The 17,861-nt window shown below is 33.3% G+C and overlaps 2 protein-coding genes across 2 annotated transcripts; one reads left to right on the forward strand and one right to left on the reverse strand.

The window, feature by feature from the left end:
• Positions 1-9,041: 9,041 nt before the first annotated feature.
• On the forward strand, positions 9,042-11,650 carry nitr7b (novel immune-type receptor 7b; the record flags this gene model as incomplete). The annotated part of the gene is made up of 6 exons (XM_079592598.1): positions 9,042-9,084; positions 9,838-10,194; positions 10,295-10,336; positions 10,472-10,609; positions 10,798-10,850; positions 11,405-11,650. The coding sequence occupies 6 exons, from the start codon at positions 9,042-9,044 to the stop codon at positions 11,519-11,521; spliced, it is 750 nt and encodes a 249-aa protein (XP_079448724.1). The 3' UTR covers positions 11,522-11,650.
• A 4,175-nt stretch (positions 11,651-15,825) lies between these two features.
• On the reverse strand, positions 15,826-17,768 carry nitr3a (novel immune-type receptor 3a). The gene is made up of 6 exons (XM_079593936.1): positions 17,708-17,768; positions 17,273-17,629; positions 16,841-17,194; positions 16,567-16,677; positions 16,407-16,438; positions 15,826-15,964 (listed from the first exon to the last, which is right to left on the reverse strand). Exons 1-6 carry the CDS (start codon positions 17,751-17,753, stop codon positions 15,833-15,835), a joined length of 1,032 nt encoding a protein of 343 aa, XP_079450062.1. The 5' UTR covers positions 17,754-17,768; the 3' UTR covers positions 15,826-15,832.
• Positions 17,769-17,861: the final 93 nt, after the last annotated feature.

Raw genomic sequence — 17,861 nt, forward strand, 5'->3', positions numbered from 1 at the left:
TTATGTTAATTGTTTTGAGAATGTTGTAAGACTTTCACAAGATTAGCAATGTAACAGAGGCATTGAAATATGCCATTAAGCTTATATATATATATATGGATTTAGACACTGACACCATTCATCATTTACTTCAGACCATACATCATTTATTCTAGTTTGATGTTGCCAAATGCAAGATTTTAAATAACTAATTTTATTGTCAGCATTATTTTACATGTAAATAAGTTTGAGGTATAGCTATAGGTCTATGGATCTACTCTGAAGTGCTGTGATGCTCATTTTTTTTCTCTTACTGCAAAAAGAAAACAAGAGACTAGAGAATCTAAAAAACTAGAGAACTCATAAGAAGCGAGTTTATTATCGAATGTATTATTTCATAACATTGCAACACGAGTTTTAGAAAACCCTCAAGCCCTTTTTCGAAGTTTTGTACAGTGCAAATTAAAGTCTGCTTTAATACAGATTGGAGCAAGTACAGTGTAAAAGCCACTCCCCCTTCAAATAAATAAAGCTCAATTCAATTCTTCTCAGTTGAGTCGATCGCACTGGAACGTAAAGATGAATTTGTTTGCAACAAATCCTCTGATGCTGTTTTTAATAGGTAAATACATTTATGATGTTTGCTAATGTATGATGTATGATGAATTTGGGAAAATGAAACAGAGCGTTTGCCATGAATTTAATAAATAATGATTATCAATGTGTAGCTACTATATAATGTATACAGTGTAATATACAATACCTCACAAAAACATAAGTATATAAAATCTGTTTATATCATATAATTTGCCAATGCTTTGTCATTTAACTTTCATTAAATAACTGATTTTGAAAGCAGGGCAAAGCTATTTTCAAGAAGTATAGAGAAACATTAAACAGTGTTGCGTTTACTTTACTTTTAGATTCAGTCAGAACTTGTCATTAGCCATTTACATTCATATATTTCCTTCGCAGTTTTAAGAAGAGTTAGTCCAAATAATATGACATTTCTGTCAGAATTGAATCTCCCTCGTGTTGTTTCAAACCTGAAGGACTGACTTTCTTCTTTGTGGAACTCAAAAGAAGATATTTGGAGGAATGTCTCTGTGTATTTTTATTTATTCAACATTTTTAAAAGGTCTATGTTTTTTGGACAGCAACAGTCTTCATAATATCTTCTTTTGAGTTCCGCAGAAGAAAGTCACATCATATCATTGGAAGTACTTTGTAGCATTTGTAATGACTTGCAATGTACACAATGTTACATTTGAATCTGAATCAATGTCTTCTCATTTCTTATGACATAATTTATTGTTTTCAGGTATCATCTTTGTAAAACGAACATCTTTAACTTCGGTGAAAACGGTGAACAGTGGAACTACTGTCTCTCTTCTGTGTTCAAACATCTTGACACAACCCAGTTACATCGCCTGGTTCAAGCAGATAAATGGATCTCTACCACTTTGCATTGTCACTCAATATGTGCAAAAACAAGCATACTCCAAATATTTGAACGGCTTTAAGAAGGATCGTATGCAGATGTCAGTGAACGAAACGTGTTCTTCCCTGAAGATTGTCAATGTGGACGTCTCTGACTCTGGAATGTTTTACTGTGGAAGTTTTTTGACGAACTTCATGATGTTTCACAACAAAACACAGTTAGTGGTAGTAAATGGTAATACCCAAGTATTCATTTCATTTATTTATTCCAAAATTATTCATATTCAGTATCATTGCTATTCAGTTACTAATAATTATTTTGTATTCTTTTTACCTTCAAAGAGAGTAATCAGTTTAAAGAGGATATTGCAAATGTGGATTGTGGTATGTGTCTTACAGTTTAAAAGAGAAAATAAATTTGGCACTCATTTATTACAATTTACTTTATTTCTAGCTTACAGAAAAACTTTATTACTTTATTTTTGCTTCCTTTATTATTCGCTTACTTTATTATTATTTGCTTACTTTATTACAGTAATATTACTTTATTATTGCTCACTTTATTTCTAGCTTTCTCTCTGACTTTCCTCCTCTCTCTCTCTCTTTATTTATTTGAATGGTTTTAACAGGGGCGACTGAAGAAACTTCAAGATCCTGCCACGTCTATTATACACTCACACTGATCTTGAGCGGCTTGGTTTTGCTTCTCACTGTTTTTGCCATTGTAGTCTTAATCAGGATGAAGGAAAGAAACAAACAGAGGAGATATACGAGGGATGTGGAGACACACGTTGTTTATGCTGCCACAAGATGACCCACATGTCAGATTATTATTTGTGCTCCACTGTTTTCTGCAAATATGCCAACAACAACAATAGCACAAAAAAGTATACATATCCTTATAAAAATAGAAAAAATGATTACATACTTAATTTTATTAGTAGCTTAATAGGTAGGTCTAGAATTTCTAACATGAGATGACAGTTCAGTTAAGTTACACATTTATGCACTTGACTGTAAGTAAACGCTTCATCCTTTTTATTAAAAATAAAATAAATGCAGCCTTGGTGAGTATAGAGTCATAAAAAATCATACTGACCCCAAACTTTTGAACCGTATGTAAGAACAGGCTGTTTGTTGATTTACTTAAAAAAATGTGTAGGAGATGATTTAGAACAAAAAACCTTTTTGGGTTAAGAAGCTTTAATCTAGTTGTTAGAGCTTGACATCAATCCACATACTGCATAATTATTTTCCTGAAGTCAAATTTCACAGAAGCCAGGTTTATGCAGTGTGTTATAAAACATTTGATCTTCTTATTCTTTATAAAGTAATAAAGATATCATCTCATAAACCTTCAGAATTCATCATCTCTGGGCTGATCTGTTTCTTAAGTTCATTGCAGATTTTTTTTTAAAAATAAATTCAAACTGTAAATTAACTGAGTTCATTTTAAATGTGTAAATCAACCAAAGTGAAGCGAGACCACATAAAGCTCCAGTGACACGCCTCATTAAAGCTTTTGTTTATTAAAATGCATGCAAACCATGACAGAGGCGATCTTGTGCTGCCAGGGAAACCTCGTGCATTACACTACACTTTTATTAAGGATAGTCTGATAGCGTTTACGCTTCTTAATGTTTTGACTGTTATATTTACTCTCAGTCTTCCATCCTTAAGAATTTATACGTACACTGTAAGAAATTTTTGTAAATTTAACTTTAAAAGACAACAATTCCACAGTAAAAAAAATATTTGACAGGGATAACTAATAGATAACCTTACATTCATGTATAATTTTACAGTACAATACTATTAAAAGAATAGTTTTTGAAAATACAAAAAACAAATCATCTTATAATTCACAGTGAAAAATCATGAAATGTGAGCGTCTTTATATGAGTATTTACCTCAGCTTGTGGAAAAGCTACTTGTGATGAACTGTGATTCATCATGTGACTTTCTCTTCCCTCTGTGTTATTATGTATGTTAAATGCACAAAACAGATTTTAATAGTAACATGTAACCTTGCTAATTCAGTAACAAACCGCTGTTGGATTTACCGGTATATATATATATTTTTTTTTGCATTTTATTGTAAATTTCTGTTTTAAATTGTAAAGTGTACAGGTCGACTGGAGTTACAGGTTTACAGCTGTTGGATTTACCAGTTTATTCAATTTTTTTATTTTTTTTTATTTAGTAAATTACTGTTTTAAATTGTAAAATGAACTGATTGTTCTGTAAATATGTTTACATTTTTACAAATTATATTATAATTTACAATATAATATAATTTACAACACAATATAATTTTACAGAGTTATTCTTGCAACCACAGATGGCAGTTTTTTTTTCTGTAAAAGCAGCAGGATTTGTTTTTTACATTGTATATAAAATAGGAAAAATTGGTAATAAAGTAGAATGAAATTGCTGACAGTAATATTACGCACTGAGTCTCTTGCTTTTGGTGAGGATGTTGACATCAAGTGACAAGAAGTATCAATAGAGGGCAGTATGTGATTGTATTTTCCTGAAGTTTTTTTTTTTTTTTTGGTCAAAGCCACAACACTATGAATTAAAACATGAAACCAATCTCAGTGATAAAAGTCATATGTAAATGAAAAACATCACAGACCATTATAGAAAAAACTATAGACAACCAAGTTGTAGGCTATCATACTTTTGGTCTGTAACATTTTACAGAAATTCACAAAGCTTTTGGTATTTTCTAATACTGTGCAGTAAACATTGTATTGTGTGTGATCTCAGACTTGTAAGGGAGTACTGTATGTTTCAGATACATTATTGACAGGTATGTTCTCAACCACACAAGCGTGACTGTGCAACGATGTGGCTCCAGTCAGAGAGCGAGCAATTAGGCGCATCATTTCCTGTAGAAACTGAGACAGGAAGAAGCCACTCAGTGCAAAGTGAGAACTGCTAAGATGATGTTCAACTAATAGCGCTGTAATAGAGAGCTGCCTCTTTTCATGTGGCGTAGAAGAGGTCAACGTGTCAAAGTCTGCAAAAGGTTTTTGTCACGTCTGCTCATGTGCAGAAACAAAAAAACATTTTGCACTGCTGGGTGACATCGCTTTTAAAGATTAAATCTTCAGTTGCACAGCTTGTTATGTGGTGCAAATGATAATCTGTGTAAATACCACAAGATCAAATTTGCCTTCCTAAATCACATATTTTTCCTTATTTCAAAGTGCTTTTTCAAGAGACCATTTCAGAATTGAATTCCTAGGATGTACATATCTTTCTTATCTATCCAGTCTTTATTTTCTCTATGAGACGCATTTATCAGCGCAGAATCTTATTTGTTTTAAAACTAAACACACTAAATACATTGCTCAAGAGTAAGGATAGATCAACTGTAGCCATAGCAGAATTTCTGTTCACAACATACATTCAAATATGGTTATGATAAGCAAGATCAGTTGGTTTATTAAATGTACACTCTTTGTCACATCTTCTAAGTAACCCAGTAAAACACATCCATGATTAAATATGCAAATCAACAAATTGATTTAGCAAAAATGTAAGTAGACGCACGTTTTCAATATGCTAATACAATGCATTTCCATTTAATATATATATTACAAAAACGCAGTCAGCAGTACACTGGGAATGGGGTTGTGTGTCTTTAATTAAACAGAAATGTTTGTCTGTTGTGAAGGATGTTGTTGTGGTTTTGATTCAGAGAGGGGCTTCAAAACAGAAGTAAGAGGTCAGTCCTGTGGTTGGAAAATGATCAAACCACAATGTGCGCAAGCAATGCATGTACAAAGAGATGTGCCGAAGTGCAAACATGCTTCTCATGATCTAATTTTTCTTCATTTTCATCTATCATTTTTATTTATTTATTAAATGCAATATTTATTTTAATTTTTATTTTAATAATAATTGAAAAATAATTTGAATACGCAATCTAAAAAAACTGTTTTTAATAAACTTTTTCTTTTGGTAAAGCAACTTTAAACCGGAGCTCTGCTCTGACACATACATCTTTAAAAGTGTTAATGTATTTAAAAGTGTTGGTTCGATCAATCAGATATTTAACACACTGGCGGATGTCAATGCTGGTCCGCTGAAGTTCACATCAACACTTCTCTCTCTGTACTGAGCAGCTTCTCTCTCTCACTCATCCACAGGAAGTGATGCGGCTTACAATCTGTCTTCTGGTTGGTGCCTCAGTCGCTGTCACATCCTATGCATTGTTTGTGCAAAAGCCGGTGGTTTGGGCTAACACTGAAGTTAATATAAACCCAAATCAGATATCAGTCTCAAGATGATCAGATGATCAGATGAACTGAGCTGATCAGTTGTTTTATGTGCAGGTAAGGTGTTCACTTGCTGTTTGTTACTGTTGAGGCTCGGTAAACATGCGTGTGGCAATGAGACGCATGACACACAAGATAAAAGTATCAGTTTGACAGCATGACCACATGCTTTCTGAAAATAAATGATCATCACAGTAAAGGGCAAATTCCCCATGTGGTGCATAACGGTAAAAAACGGTTTACTACTAACTGCATGCACTGGAAGCTTTCATGAGCTTATGGTTTGTGGTTATGGTTACACTTTATTTAGATTGTCCACTTTAGATATTCTACTAACTATACGTAACTTTGCAACTACATGACAAATAACTCATTAATTTGCAACTATGTCAACTAACTCTCATTGGACTCATTAGAGTATTAGTAGACTATTAGGTTAGTGTTAGCAGATATTAAGACAGATATCAAAATAAAGTGTGAGCAGATATTAAGAAGACAGATATCAAAGTAAAGTGTTAGCGGATATTAGGCAGACAGTTTAGTAATAATCTAATGACATGTAGGTGCAAAGTTACAGTCAGTATGTCTGGTGGGGAGGATAAAAAAGTGTTAGATATTAAAGCAGACGGTCTACTAATACTCTAATCTATGACTGTTAGTTGACGTACTTATTTACAGTTATTGCAAAGTTTTTTACTTTGTCTAAAGTTGACTGCAAAAAAAAGTTACTGTTAATGTTTGTTTATTGAGTGTTTATCTTTGTGGTACGTCGTGACGTCTGATGTCAATAAGTCCGTCAAACACACGACTAAATCCCATGATTACCATTACGAGGCTCATCTTTGGTGATAAAGTTGTGCAACTAAAAATATGAATGTACAAAGAGTTAATAAAATATATTTTTATACCGCCATCAATTTTAACTGGGCTGAACCGTACAACTGCTATGGTGAAAACAATAAATGATACTCATTCTGTCCTCATCACCAATATCAGAGAAAATCTGGCATTGAGGACATCTAAAAACTCTTCTTCCCAAGTTATCCAACTTTCTTCTCAGACTCGTTCTACTTTAGTTGGGTCACACAGTCAAGACCTGCAGAAAAATAAAGAAATCAATGAGCAGATTACTTGGCCTTGTCTTTGTTGCATAATAAAAACCAGACCTTATTTAATCTCTTTCCAGCACCAGGTTTAGGTCTTATAGTTCATCTTACAACTATAGATTAATTGCAAGTTGTATCTAATCATATAACATCCATCAAAGTATATATACCCACACCTTTAATTTGGTCACTTTGATAAAAATTAAGTATATAATGTGAAAAGTAACCAATATAATGTGTCTCTGTCCGTGGTGCTGAAATCCAGTTTATGAAGAGGTGTGTTGACAGAACATCTCCATCTGTTAAAGCTTTGTATGGGATCCTGAAATCTTGCATTAGATTAGAGTAGATTCATTAATTTTGTCCTTATTTGTGATTGATGTGAAAACCAGTTTAAATATAAATAGCATTTGTGATAGTGTGAAATTGTTTAACTACACACTGGGCCTTTTATTTAACACAGCCAGCCTGACACCTGAGGTCAAAGATCATGGAGGTGCAGTTTAGTCAGTCGCTATTACAATGGAAACTTTCAGCCGCTGAGGTGCGAGCACTTTCTTTACACTCTCGATCTTGCTAGGTGACTGCAAGGTTTTTTTGTGTGGCCTGGGTTCATAGTCCAAAACCACAAGTGTATAAAGTGTCATGCTACCGCTTCTGCCAACATCAGACAAGAGAAGAAAAAAAGTTTCATAATACACTCCAACTATTTAAAAAAAAAACTTTTGCTAAATATTTTAAATGATACCTTTGTACCGGCTGATTTTGTGTGTTTTTATTTTAAGTTTTATAGAAGTAGGTGGAATTGTACTGCTTGAAACACGCCACACAAATATAGCAAAAATATAATGAAATAGCAGAATTTGTAAGGGATATTTGAAATAAACAAACAATCAAATAAATGTGTCACAAATCGGTTTATATGGTTTATATGTAATAAAGTCGCACGCACACACACACACACACACACACACCTTAAATAACCCCAACACCTGCTCATTAAAATAGCATAGTGTACTGTAAGCATGCATGACACACTGAAGTTAAACAACCAACCAATTATTTGGTAAATAATCAAATGTATGAACTATTGGCACCGTTAAACTGTAGTAAAGCTCATTCAGTGTGTGTCGGTCAGCTGACGGCTCAAGGCTCGTTCTACTCTGAACTGCTACTTCCTGTCACTCTCTACAGGAAATGATTCTTTGTTTCAAACACTGCCACTTTATTTGATGAGAGGCTGCTTATGTTTAAACACGGCCATGGGGTCTGTGGTGTGTTTGGTCTGCAATCACTGTGCTTACATATTTTTTAAAAAAGAAAGAAAAATTCAACTGAATTAAAATAGGATGATTAACTACATTCGATTTCATGATGCTCTAAAAACACACATAAAGTGAATAAAAAATAAAATAAATAAAGTCTTTCACAGACTTTATTTATTGTGCATTGTACATTTAGCTAGTAGACCACATATATTTTACTTACATGTATTGTACTCCTCATTATGGATTTCTTAATTTATGTTGAATAAACATTATAAAACATGAAAAAACATATTTTTGGCTTTTTATAGGGCTATAGGCTGTCCAGCTCAGACGCCCAACATTTTAAACATGTTCACAATAATTAATACTATGACAGAAGTGTGTCCACCTAATGGCTGAGCTTTATGTTAATTGTTTTGAGAATGTTGTAAGACTTTCACAAGATTAGCAATGTAACAGAGGCATTAAAATATGCCATTAAGCTTATATATATATATATGGATTTAGACACTGATACCATTCGTCATTTACTTCAGACTATACATAATTTAGCCTTCAGTTCAATTTGATGGTGCCAAATGCAAGATTTTAAATAACTAATTTTATTGGCGTATTTTATTGTCAGCATTATTTTACATGTAAATAAGTTTGAGGTATAGCTATAGGTCTATGGATCTACTCTGAAGTGCTGTGATGCTCATTTTTTTTTCTCTTACTGCAAAAAGAAAACAAGAGACTAGAGAATCTAAAAAAACTAGAGAACAATTGTATTATTTCATAACATTGCAACACGAGTTTTAGAAAACCCTCAAGCCCTTTTTCAAAGTTTTATACAGTGCAAATTAAAGTCTGCTTTAATACAGATTGGAGCAAGTACAGTGTAAAAGCCACTCCCCCTTCAAATAAATAAAGCTCAATTCAATTCTTCTCAGTTGAGTCGATCGCACTGGAACGTAAAGATGAATTTGTTTGCAACACATCCTCTGATGCTCTTTTTAATAGGTAAATACATTTATGATGTTTGCTAATGTATGATGTATGATGAATTTGGGAAAATGAAACAGAGCGTTTGCCATGAATTTAATAAAAATTATTATCAATGTGTAGCTATTATATCTACTGTGTAATATACAATACCTCACAAAAACCTAATATGTTCTATAAAATCTGTTTATATCATACAATTTGCCAATGCTTTGTCATTTAACTTTCATTAAATAACAGATTTTCAAGTTATAACTGATAACTGATTTTCAAGTTTTCAAAGCTATTTTCAAGAAGTATAGAGAAACATTAAACAGTGTTGCGTTTAGTTTACTTTTAGATTCAGTCAGAACTTGTCATTAGCCATTTACATTCATATATTTCCTTCGCAGTTTTAAAAGAAGAGTTAGTCCAACTAATATGACATTTCTGTCAGAATTGAATCTCCCTCATGTTGTTTCAAACCTGAAGGACTGACTTTCTTCTTCATGGAACTCAAAAGAAGATATTTGGAGCAATGTCTCTATGTATTTTTATTAATTTGAAACTATGTTTTTTTTGGACAGCAAAAGTCTTCATAATATCTTCTTTTGAGATCCGCAGAAGAAAGTCACATCATATAAAAGTACTACATTTGTAATGACTTTGTAATTTCAGACATGACGCAACACAATGTTTTAGATGCAATTTAAATGCAAACCGTAGCTTATATTTGAATCTGAATCAATGTCTTTTACTTTTTTTTCTTATGACATAATTTATTGTTTTCAGGTATCATCTTTGTAAAACGAACATCTTTAACTTTGGTGAAAACGGTGAACAGTGGAACTACTGTCTCTCTTCTGTGTTCAAACATCTTGACAGAATACAGTTACATCGCCTGGTTCAAGCAGATAAATGGATCTCTACCATTTTGCATTGTCACTCAATATGTGAGCACTAAACAAGCAGACTCCATATATTTTAACGGCTTTAAGAAGGATCGTGTGCAGATGTCAGTAAACAAAACATCTTCTTCCCTGAAGATTGTCAATGTGGACGTCTCTGACTCTGGAATGTTTTACTGTGGAAGTTTTTTGACGAACTTCATGATGTTTCACAACAAAACACAGTTAGTGGTAGTAAATGGTAATACTATAATAGACTATAGTCTATTAAAATGATTAATATTCATCATTGCTATTCAGTTACTAATACTTATTTTGTATTCTTTTTTTATCTTCAAAAGATACTTATCAGTTTAAAGAGGATATTGCAAATGTGGATTGTGGTATGTGTCTTACAGTTAAAAGAGAAACTAAATTTGGCACTCATGCAACTTTTCTTTATTTCTAGCTTACATAATCTTGTTCTCTCTGACTTTCCTCCTCTCTCTTTTTTTTATTTATTTGAATGGTTTTAACAGGGGCGGCGGAAGAAACTTCCAGATCCTGCCACGTCTATTATACACTCACACTGATCTTGAGCGGCTTGGTTTTGCTTCCCACTGTTTTTGCCATTGTAGTCTTAATCAGGATGAAGGAAAGAAACAAACAGAAACAAGGCACGTAAACATCACAGTAGCACCTTAAACTAATAACTAAATATGCTAGCAAAAACCTTTACCAGTAGATTCATTGATAATAAGTTTATGTACTGCTGCCATCAACGATGATATTACCAAATCACCATGAATGAAAAGTGCTACCATGTGAAAGTAAATAATATTGAGGACTGTCTTGTTTTTCTTAGATACTCAGCGCTGTGGTAACAATGAAGAGATGAACAAACAGTTGCAGAAAAGGGTATTTCAAATCAAATTATTGTTGTTTCTATTATAGGGGAGGCTGGTTGTAACACAGGGTTAAAAAAATGAGCTACTGTACATCTATGAAATCCCTGTATGATTTCAAAAAGGTGAAAGTAGACGGCAAGTTCCTGTGTATACCGGTACATATCATCATCAAAAAAACAAAAAAACATCCATGTTAGGCCTAAATATAAAAAATGGCTGAGAAGACATGAAGGGGTTGTAACACTATTTTTACATTTAAAAATAATATGAAAGTGACTAACATGCGCACTTTATGTTAGTTTCAATTGTTTGCACATATTTCAATCAGGGGGGTTTCCCCTGCAGTTTTTAAATTAAAGTGCTTAAAATGAAATGGGATGGAGTTCAGAGTGGATTGAAGGGTTTTGGTATAAAAAAAATCAAGTACATTTTCTTAATGCATGTACAAAAATTAAAATGAAATCCATGTTTTTATGGTTAAAAAAGTTTTACAAACCTCCCCAGTTTCGCCTATGATTGTGTACATTCATAGCATGTATGTATTTTTTATTTTTGTGTTGCCAGGAGCAAGATGAAGACTTGAACTACGCAGCTCTAAGTTTAGACAAGAAGAAGAGCAGAAGACCAGTAAGAAACATGAGGAAGGTGGAAGCAAACGTTATTTATGCTGCCACACGCTGATCCACAGATCATCAGACCGTTTGTCACAAAAATGCAATTGAAACTCTGCTTATGTTAAATTCACTAACTGTGTAGCTAGTTGTGCTTTTGACTGTTGTTGTGAATGATGGTGTGATTTTATGCTATTTTATGTCTAGCGCTTTGGTTCATATTTACAGTTTTGATAGTGTTTTTTTTTTAAAAATTTGAGTTGAGTTTAGAGCCGTCACAAGATGAGCGTAAAGCAGTGATGACTCTAGGGGCCAGTGTAGGCTAAATGCATTTATGGCACCTCTGCAACATTAAAAAAACACGCCGACATACACCGTATACATACTGGAAACTATATTCTCAGAAGGCGAAGCACTGCTACTTCTGCGGAGGGATTTACTCGCACCGCTTGAGAAGCCCCGCTGAGTGTTGTGCTAATCACTCGCCCAAGTAGCAGTGCTTCATCTTCTGAGAATATAGTTCCCAGTATGTATACGGTTAGAAGATTTCTGTGTCTCATGTGACCTTGTTATTTGTACACGCTGTGACTATACAAATCACAACATGTAAATAGGAAAATGTAGGCGTTATTTTGTCACTTATTGGGAGCAGTATGCTAGCTGGAGCCGTTTACCTCCAGTCTTTGTGCTAAGCTAGGCTAGCGGTGGGTGCGTCCGACAGAGTTACGGCACGCACGGAGATGAAAAGGGTATGTATGGACTTATCTAACTCTGGGGGATACGGTGAATAAGCTAAAGTCCCAAAAAGTCGGCGTGTTCCTTTTAACAGTCTAAATTTAGATTTTGTGGTATATATTCCTGCTACAGATGCATCCTCTGTTTGTCGTTTGTGACAGCAGGATCTGATCTGCTGTAGCTGTGAGACCTGATAATGTCAATTATGTACAGTCAATCAACTGAACACATGTGAATTTGAAACAAACTTGGGATGTACAGTTCTGCTAATAAGTTTACATACCCCTTGCAGAATATGCATTAAGAGCCGGTGGGAGTAAACTTTCTTAATTGGATGATTGGGTTACATTGTACTTATTTTGTCTTCACACACACACACACACACACGCACGCACACACGCACGCACGCACGCACGCACGCACGCACACACAAAATAATAGAAAGTGTACACCCCCAGCTCTTAATGCATTGTGTTGCCGTCTTGAGCTCCAGTGAATGTTTTCGCCTTTTTGATATTTGTGTATGAATCCCTCAGTTATCCTCAGTATCAAAAGATGGCGTTTCTGAAGAACAGTGCTCATGACAAATAAGGGACTGATGAACAACTATCACAAAACATAAAAACAGTCGTTGATCATCAGCGTACAACTCACAATATAACTTATTTAGGGGTATATAAACTTTTGAATTCAGGACAGTACTAAACAAATTAAAATGTATGATCTCTCTTATTTTGATAATATTATTAAGATATCCTCAAAAGGTATGTAAACTTATGAGCAGAACTTTATTGTGTGATCACTCTCAATAACTGAATGGGGAGTCAAATTTTGCTAAAAATAAATAAACAAAATAATAAAAATAAAAAGGAATGGGTGTATACTTATCAGGTCATCTTGTTGTGAGTTTAAATATATTCCTGTATATAACTATTACTAATGAATTACTGACTTTCATATAATTTTGAATCCTTTAATCCTCAAAAGACTATTTCATTTTCATTATACATTTAAACATACTTCTACAAAAAGAATACTCAAAAAAACTACTACTAATGCTAATAATAATAATAATAATAATAATAATAATCTGTGAATAATAAGTCCATTGAAACCTTCTTGCCAGGGTTTCAATGGAGTTAAATTTGCACGCATTGGTCTTTTAGAAAACCTTAAAGCTTCATAATGTGTTTTCAGTCTACAAAATACAGCTCTGGAGCCGTTCTCTGATCTCTTCACACATTTTTTTTTTAAATGCTTTATTCAATAACAAAACATACAACAATTAAATACAAAAAAGAATAGTAATATAAAACAATAACAAGATCAAGAAAACCAATAAAACAAAGAAGAAGAAAAAAGTATAATATATAGATACTGATTTTAATAATAATACAAGTAAAAAATTTAAAAAATTAAGCAATATAACATATTAATATGAACAAATATATACACAGGGGTATTGAAATCAAATCCATTTCTCTAATTACAAAATAATACAAAGGTCCTTAAAAAGATTAACATTGCAAGGCTTTACATCAGTCTATAGTCTTTTTTGCCTTCAATGTTTTAAGGTACTGAGAAATCTCGAATTTAAAATGTATAAAACTAGGTGCATTTTTTGCCCATCGACATTTATGAATGTGATATTTGCCTAAAATAATAAACAAATTAAGAACAAAACTAATTTTATTTTCTAAAGGCTTATCGTAAAAAAAAATATTATATCCTTATCCTCCAAAGTAATGTCAATTCCAGAAATCTCCTTAAAAAATATCTTAAAGTCACACCAACACAATTTAGTACAAATACAATTAAAAAAAAGATGACAGATAGTCTCTCGTCATTTAGCCTAAATTACAAAATAGACATTTCAAATCGATATATTTCCTAAATCTTTTTATGACCTGATTAACTGGATAAATACAATGAATAATTGTAAATTAAACCACCAATCTTAATGACACAGTATTTCCCGGAAACCATAAAAACCTCCTCCCACTTAAAGGGATAGTTCACCCAAAAATTTAAATTCTGTCATCATTTACTCACCCTCAAGTTGTTTCAAACCTGTATAAATGTATTTCTTCTGTTGAACACAAAAGAAGATATTTTGAAGAATGTTGGTGACCAGACAGTTGGTGGACTCCATTGACTTCCATAGTATCTTTTTTTCCTACTATGGAAGTCAATGGGATCCATCAACTGTCTGGTCACTGACATTTTTCAAAATATCTTCTTTTGTGTTCAACAAAAGAAAGAAACTCATACAGGTTTGAAACAACTTGAGGGTGAGTAAATGATGACAGAATTTTCATTTTTGGGTGAACTATCCCTTTAATATCCTGAAAGCGTGAATTCCAGGAACTTTTAGCTGGAGGAATTCTAAATGAACAACAAATCTGTCTAATGAAATTATTGTTGCATTTTTTATCAACAATACTTATACCCTCTAACCTCAATTTAAAATCAATAGTTATATTCAATCAACAGCATTAGCAAGCACAACAACTGAAGGAGACCAGAAGGTATTGCATCAGAAACCACTGCATATAAAGCTACAAGGAAGCAAAGCGCATGACATGACTTCTTTGTCACTAAGCTAGGGAAAACACCACCACAATAATAATAAAATAATAATAAATAATTTGATCCTCTGTTTTATGAAATACAGAGAAAGAAAGCAGTTGTCTTTAATTCTAGTTATTCATATGGCAACTGGCAAGAAATCACAACCAAACTTAAAAAGTTGGCTCATCCAAGACCATGAATGGTAAATATGAGTCAGCGCTTAAAAATTCATTCAAATATTAATTCAAAACAATGATTCGTTCACAATCGAAACACCACAACAAACTCCCAAACATATTTTCTATCGTTATACACAATATCGATTGGCTGTTCGCCATGCAATTAGAAAACCTGAGTAGACCTACTCCATAAAGCCCATATAGGGCCTATTCTTATGTTCATCACTTTTATAAGCACTACTCTGACCTAATGACCCATAGGTTTAACAGAATTAAGCAGGGAGAATGAAGGCATATTTACCTACCTTTCTGCCCATTGTCGGGTTTTATCATTGACTTCTTTATTCGCATAATCCACTGTGTCATCGCGTTCACACTGTAAGCCTATCAATGCTATTTGCATGAATAGCCTATATGGGCTTTTTAAAAGATTCGATTGGTTGTTTGGACTCTGCTGGTTCGTGTTTGAAGCAAGAAATACGTTTAACAATCGCAACAAGCGATAATAAATCGTTCGCAGTTTTGCGTTATTGTGTAGCCTATCAGTGGAGGAATTGTTGGGAAATCAACTGAAGCCCGTCCCCACTCATGTATAATGTCGAGAATCTAATGACGCAACCAGTTCTCCCCAAATGATGGACAGAAAATGTTAGGGTGCACCAGCAACCAGAGACAAGAGGGAATGGTGGAGACAGAGAAAAACTGGAGAAATACTGTTCCCGGCAGTATTTTTATTGACCTGTTGATATGGGTAGCCTAAAATGTATTTAGAGTGATCAGATATCAAAATTATATTAAAAAAAAAAAGAAGTATATTATTTCCAAACTGGTAAAACTAACAATAAAAACTAAGTAACAACAGCAATAGCCTAACTTAGCTAGCATTTGCAATGATCTTAACTAGTGGTGTGTGATATATGTGAATAAATAGTTTCATTTTGGCTGGTTTTCACTGCAGATCTTTTTGAGGTGGAAGGCTTTTTGGAAAAATTCAGGGCTACATAATTTAAGGCATCTGTTTCCTCAACCTGCACAGGAAAAAAGACAAACATGATCAGCCCACACCACAGAAAACAGTAAAGAATAAGAATGTTACCAAAAAAATCTATTTCAAATATAGTGTGATCATGTGCCTCTGAAGACTGGGGTAATGGCTGCTGAAAATTCAGCCTTGCCAACACAATAAATTACATTAAAAAATGTTTACAATAAAAAAAAGATATTACAATAAAAAAAGGTATTTTAAATTGTAACAATATTTCAAAATTTTACAGTACTATTGTATTTTTGATCAAATAAATTAATAACTGGTGAGTATAATAGACTAAATAAGAGATTTAAAAAAAAATCCTACTGACCCCAAACGTTTGAATGTATATCAGACTGTTGATTTACTTGAAAAATGCGTAGGAATTATTTTAAAACATTCAATCTTTTCAAAAATTACAGGGCAAATAAAAAATAGATTACCTGATTCCTTTGATTTCTGGGTTGTTTTGAAGCTTATTTGGATAATAACGAAATATACATTGTTAACCACTAATCAGAATTTAAAAAATTGCAATTTAGAGATGAATATGTGTACTTAATTATTTAATTTTTTGCCATGAGATTATTTATAAATATTTACCTTTTTTGAGCTTCTTTTGAATCAGTCTCACCAGAATTATGTTCACAACCATTGATATTACGCTTATTGTCAACAGGGTAAAAACTACTGGATTCCAAAAGGTCGAAGATGCTGAAATGGTAAGTTCATGTACCAACATAAATACAAAGAAATATGAATAATTATTAATAATAATTGGCTGACTGAAGGTGGTACTATACAGTATGTTGCATAAACTTCATTATGCAAGTTTCATTATGCAACTTGCATATATCGAAATCAAATATTGCTGTACCTTCAATAGTCAACTCAGTTCCATTTCCCAAGTGTATCTTCCCACATGTGGCCACAGCACAGTAATAAATCCCAGCATCAGATGATCTGAGTTCAGTCTGAGGGAGACTGTAGACACAGCTCTGGGTAGAAGAGCCGTTCTCTGATCTCTTCATACACTGGCCACTTCTGTTATCATGGGTGTAAATGATTCCTGGTTGAGAATATCCTGATGAATGTCTGAACCAGTAGACGCTGTATTCTCCTGCACAGATCTCACTGATGACCGAACACTGCAGAGTCACTGAATCTCCTGGATGAAGTCTGTCAAACACAGGCTCCTGGAGAACAGTGGTGCTTCTTATTTTGTCCCTTTCTGAAAGAAATGCAACATTCTGTAAATACATTAAAACAATACTCACTTATGTGCAGTCAAATATTGTCATTGACTCACCTTTAGGTAGCAGAATCGTCCCTTCTACAAATGTAATAATGTTCAAGAAACTCACAGCACAATAGTAGTTTGCAAAATCATATTCCTCCACGTGAATGATGCTCAAATTAAAAGAGCCACTTCCAATTCTGATAAAGTATCGATTTGTCTTGTCAAAGTCATTTTGATATGTTACGCTTCCTGAGTTATGTTCTGAATATGCCACAAGAAGTGGTTTCTTGCCAATAGAATGTTTATACCATGAAATAGAATTTATAAAGTCATCTGAGTGAGAGCAGGGTAAAATCACACTGCTTCCAAGTTCAGCAAATAGCAAAGGGGTTTGGTGAATTAAATCCTCTCTTTCACTTGTCCCATCTATAAAACAAACAAGCAATATGGTAACAAACAGTAATGTGAAACAAAATGCTCAGTTAAAATATAATTTAAACATACTTGCAAATTTGAGGAGAAAGAGGGTAAACAAAATCCAGAACTTCATTTTGTAGTGCCTGTACTTGTTCTAAAAGAGAAATAAACACAGATCTAGAAAAGTTTGAAAATTAAACTTTAAAAGATCAATCACGAACTATTGTAACATGCTGATCCC

Source organism: Phoxinus phoxinus, assembly GCF_949152265.1.
Source record: "Phoxinus phoxinus genome assembly, chromosome: 2".
Taxonomy (NCBI): Eukaryota; Metazoa; Chordata; class Actinopteri; order Cypriniformes; family Leuciscidae; genus Phoxinus; species Phoxinus phoxinus.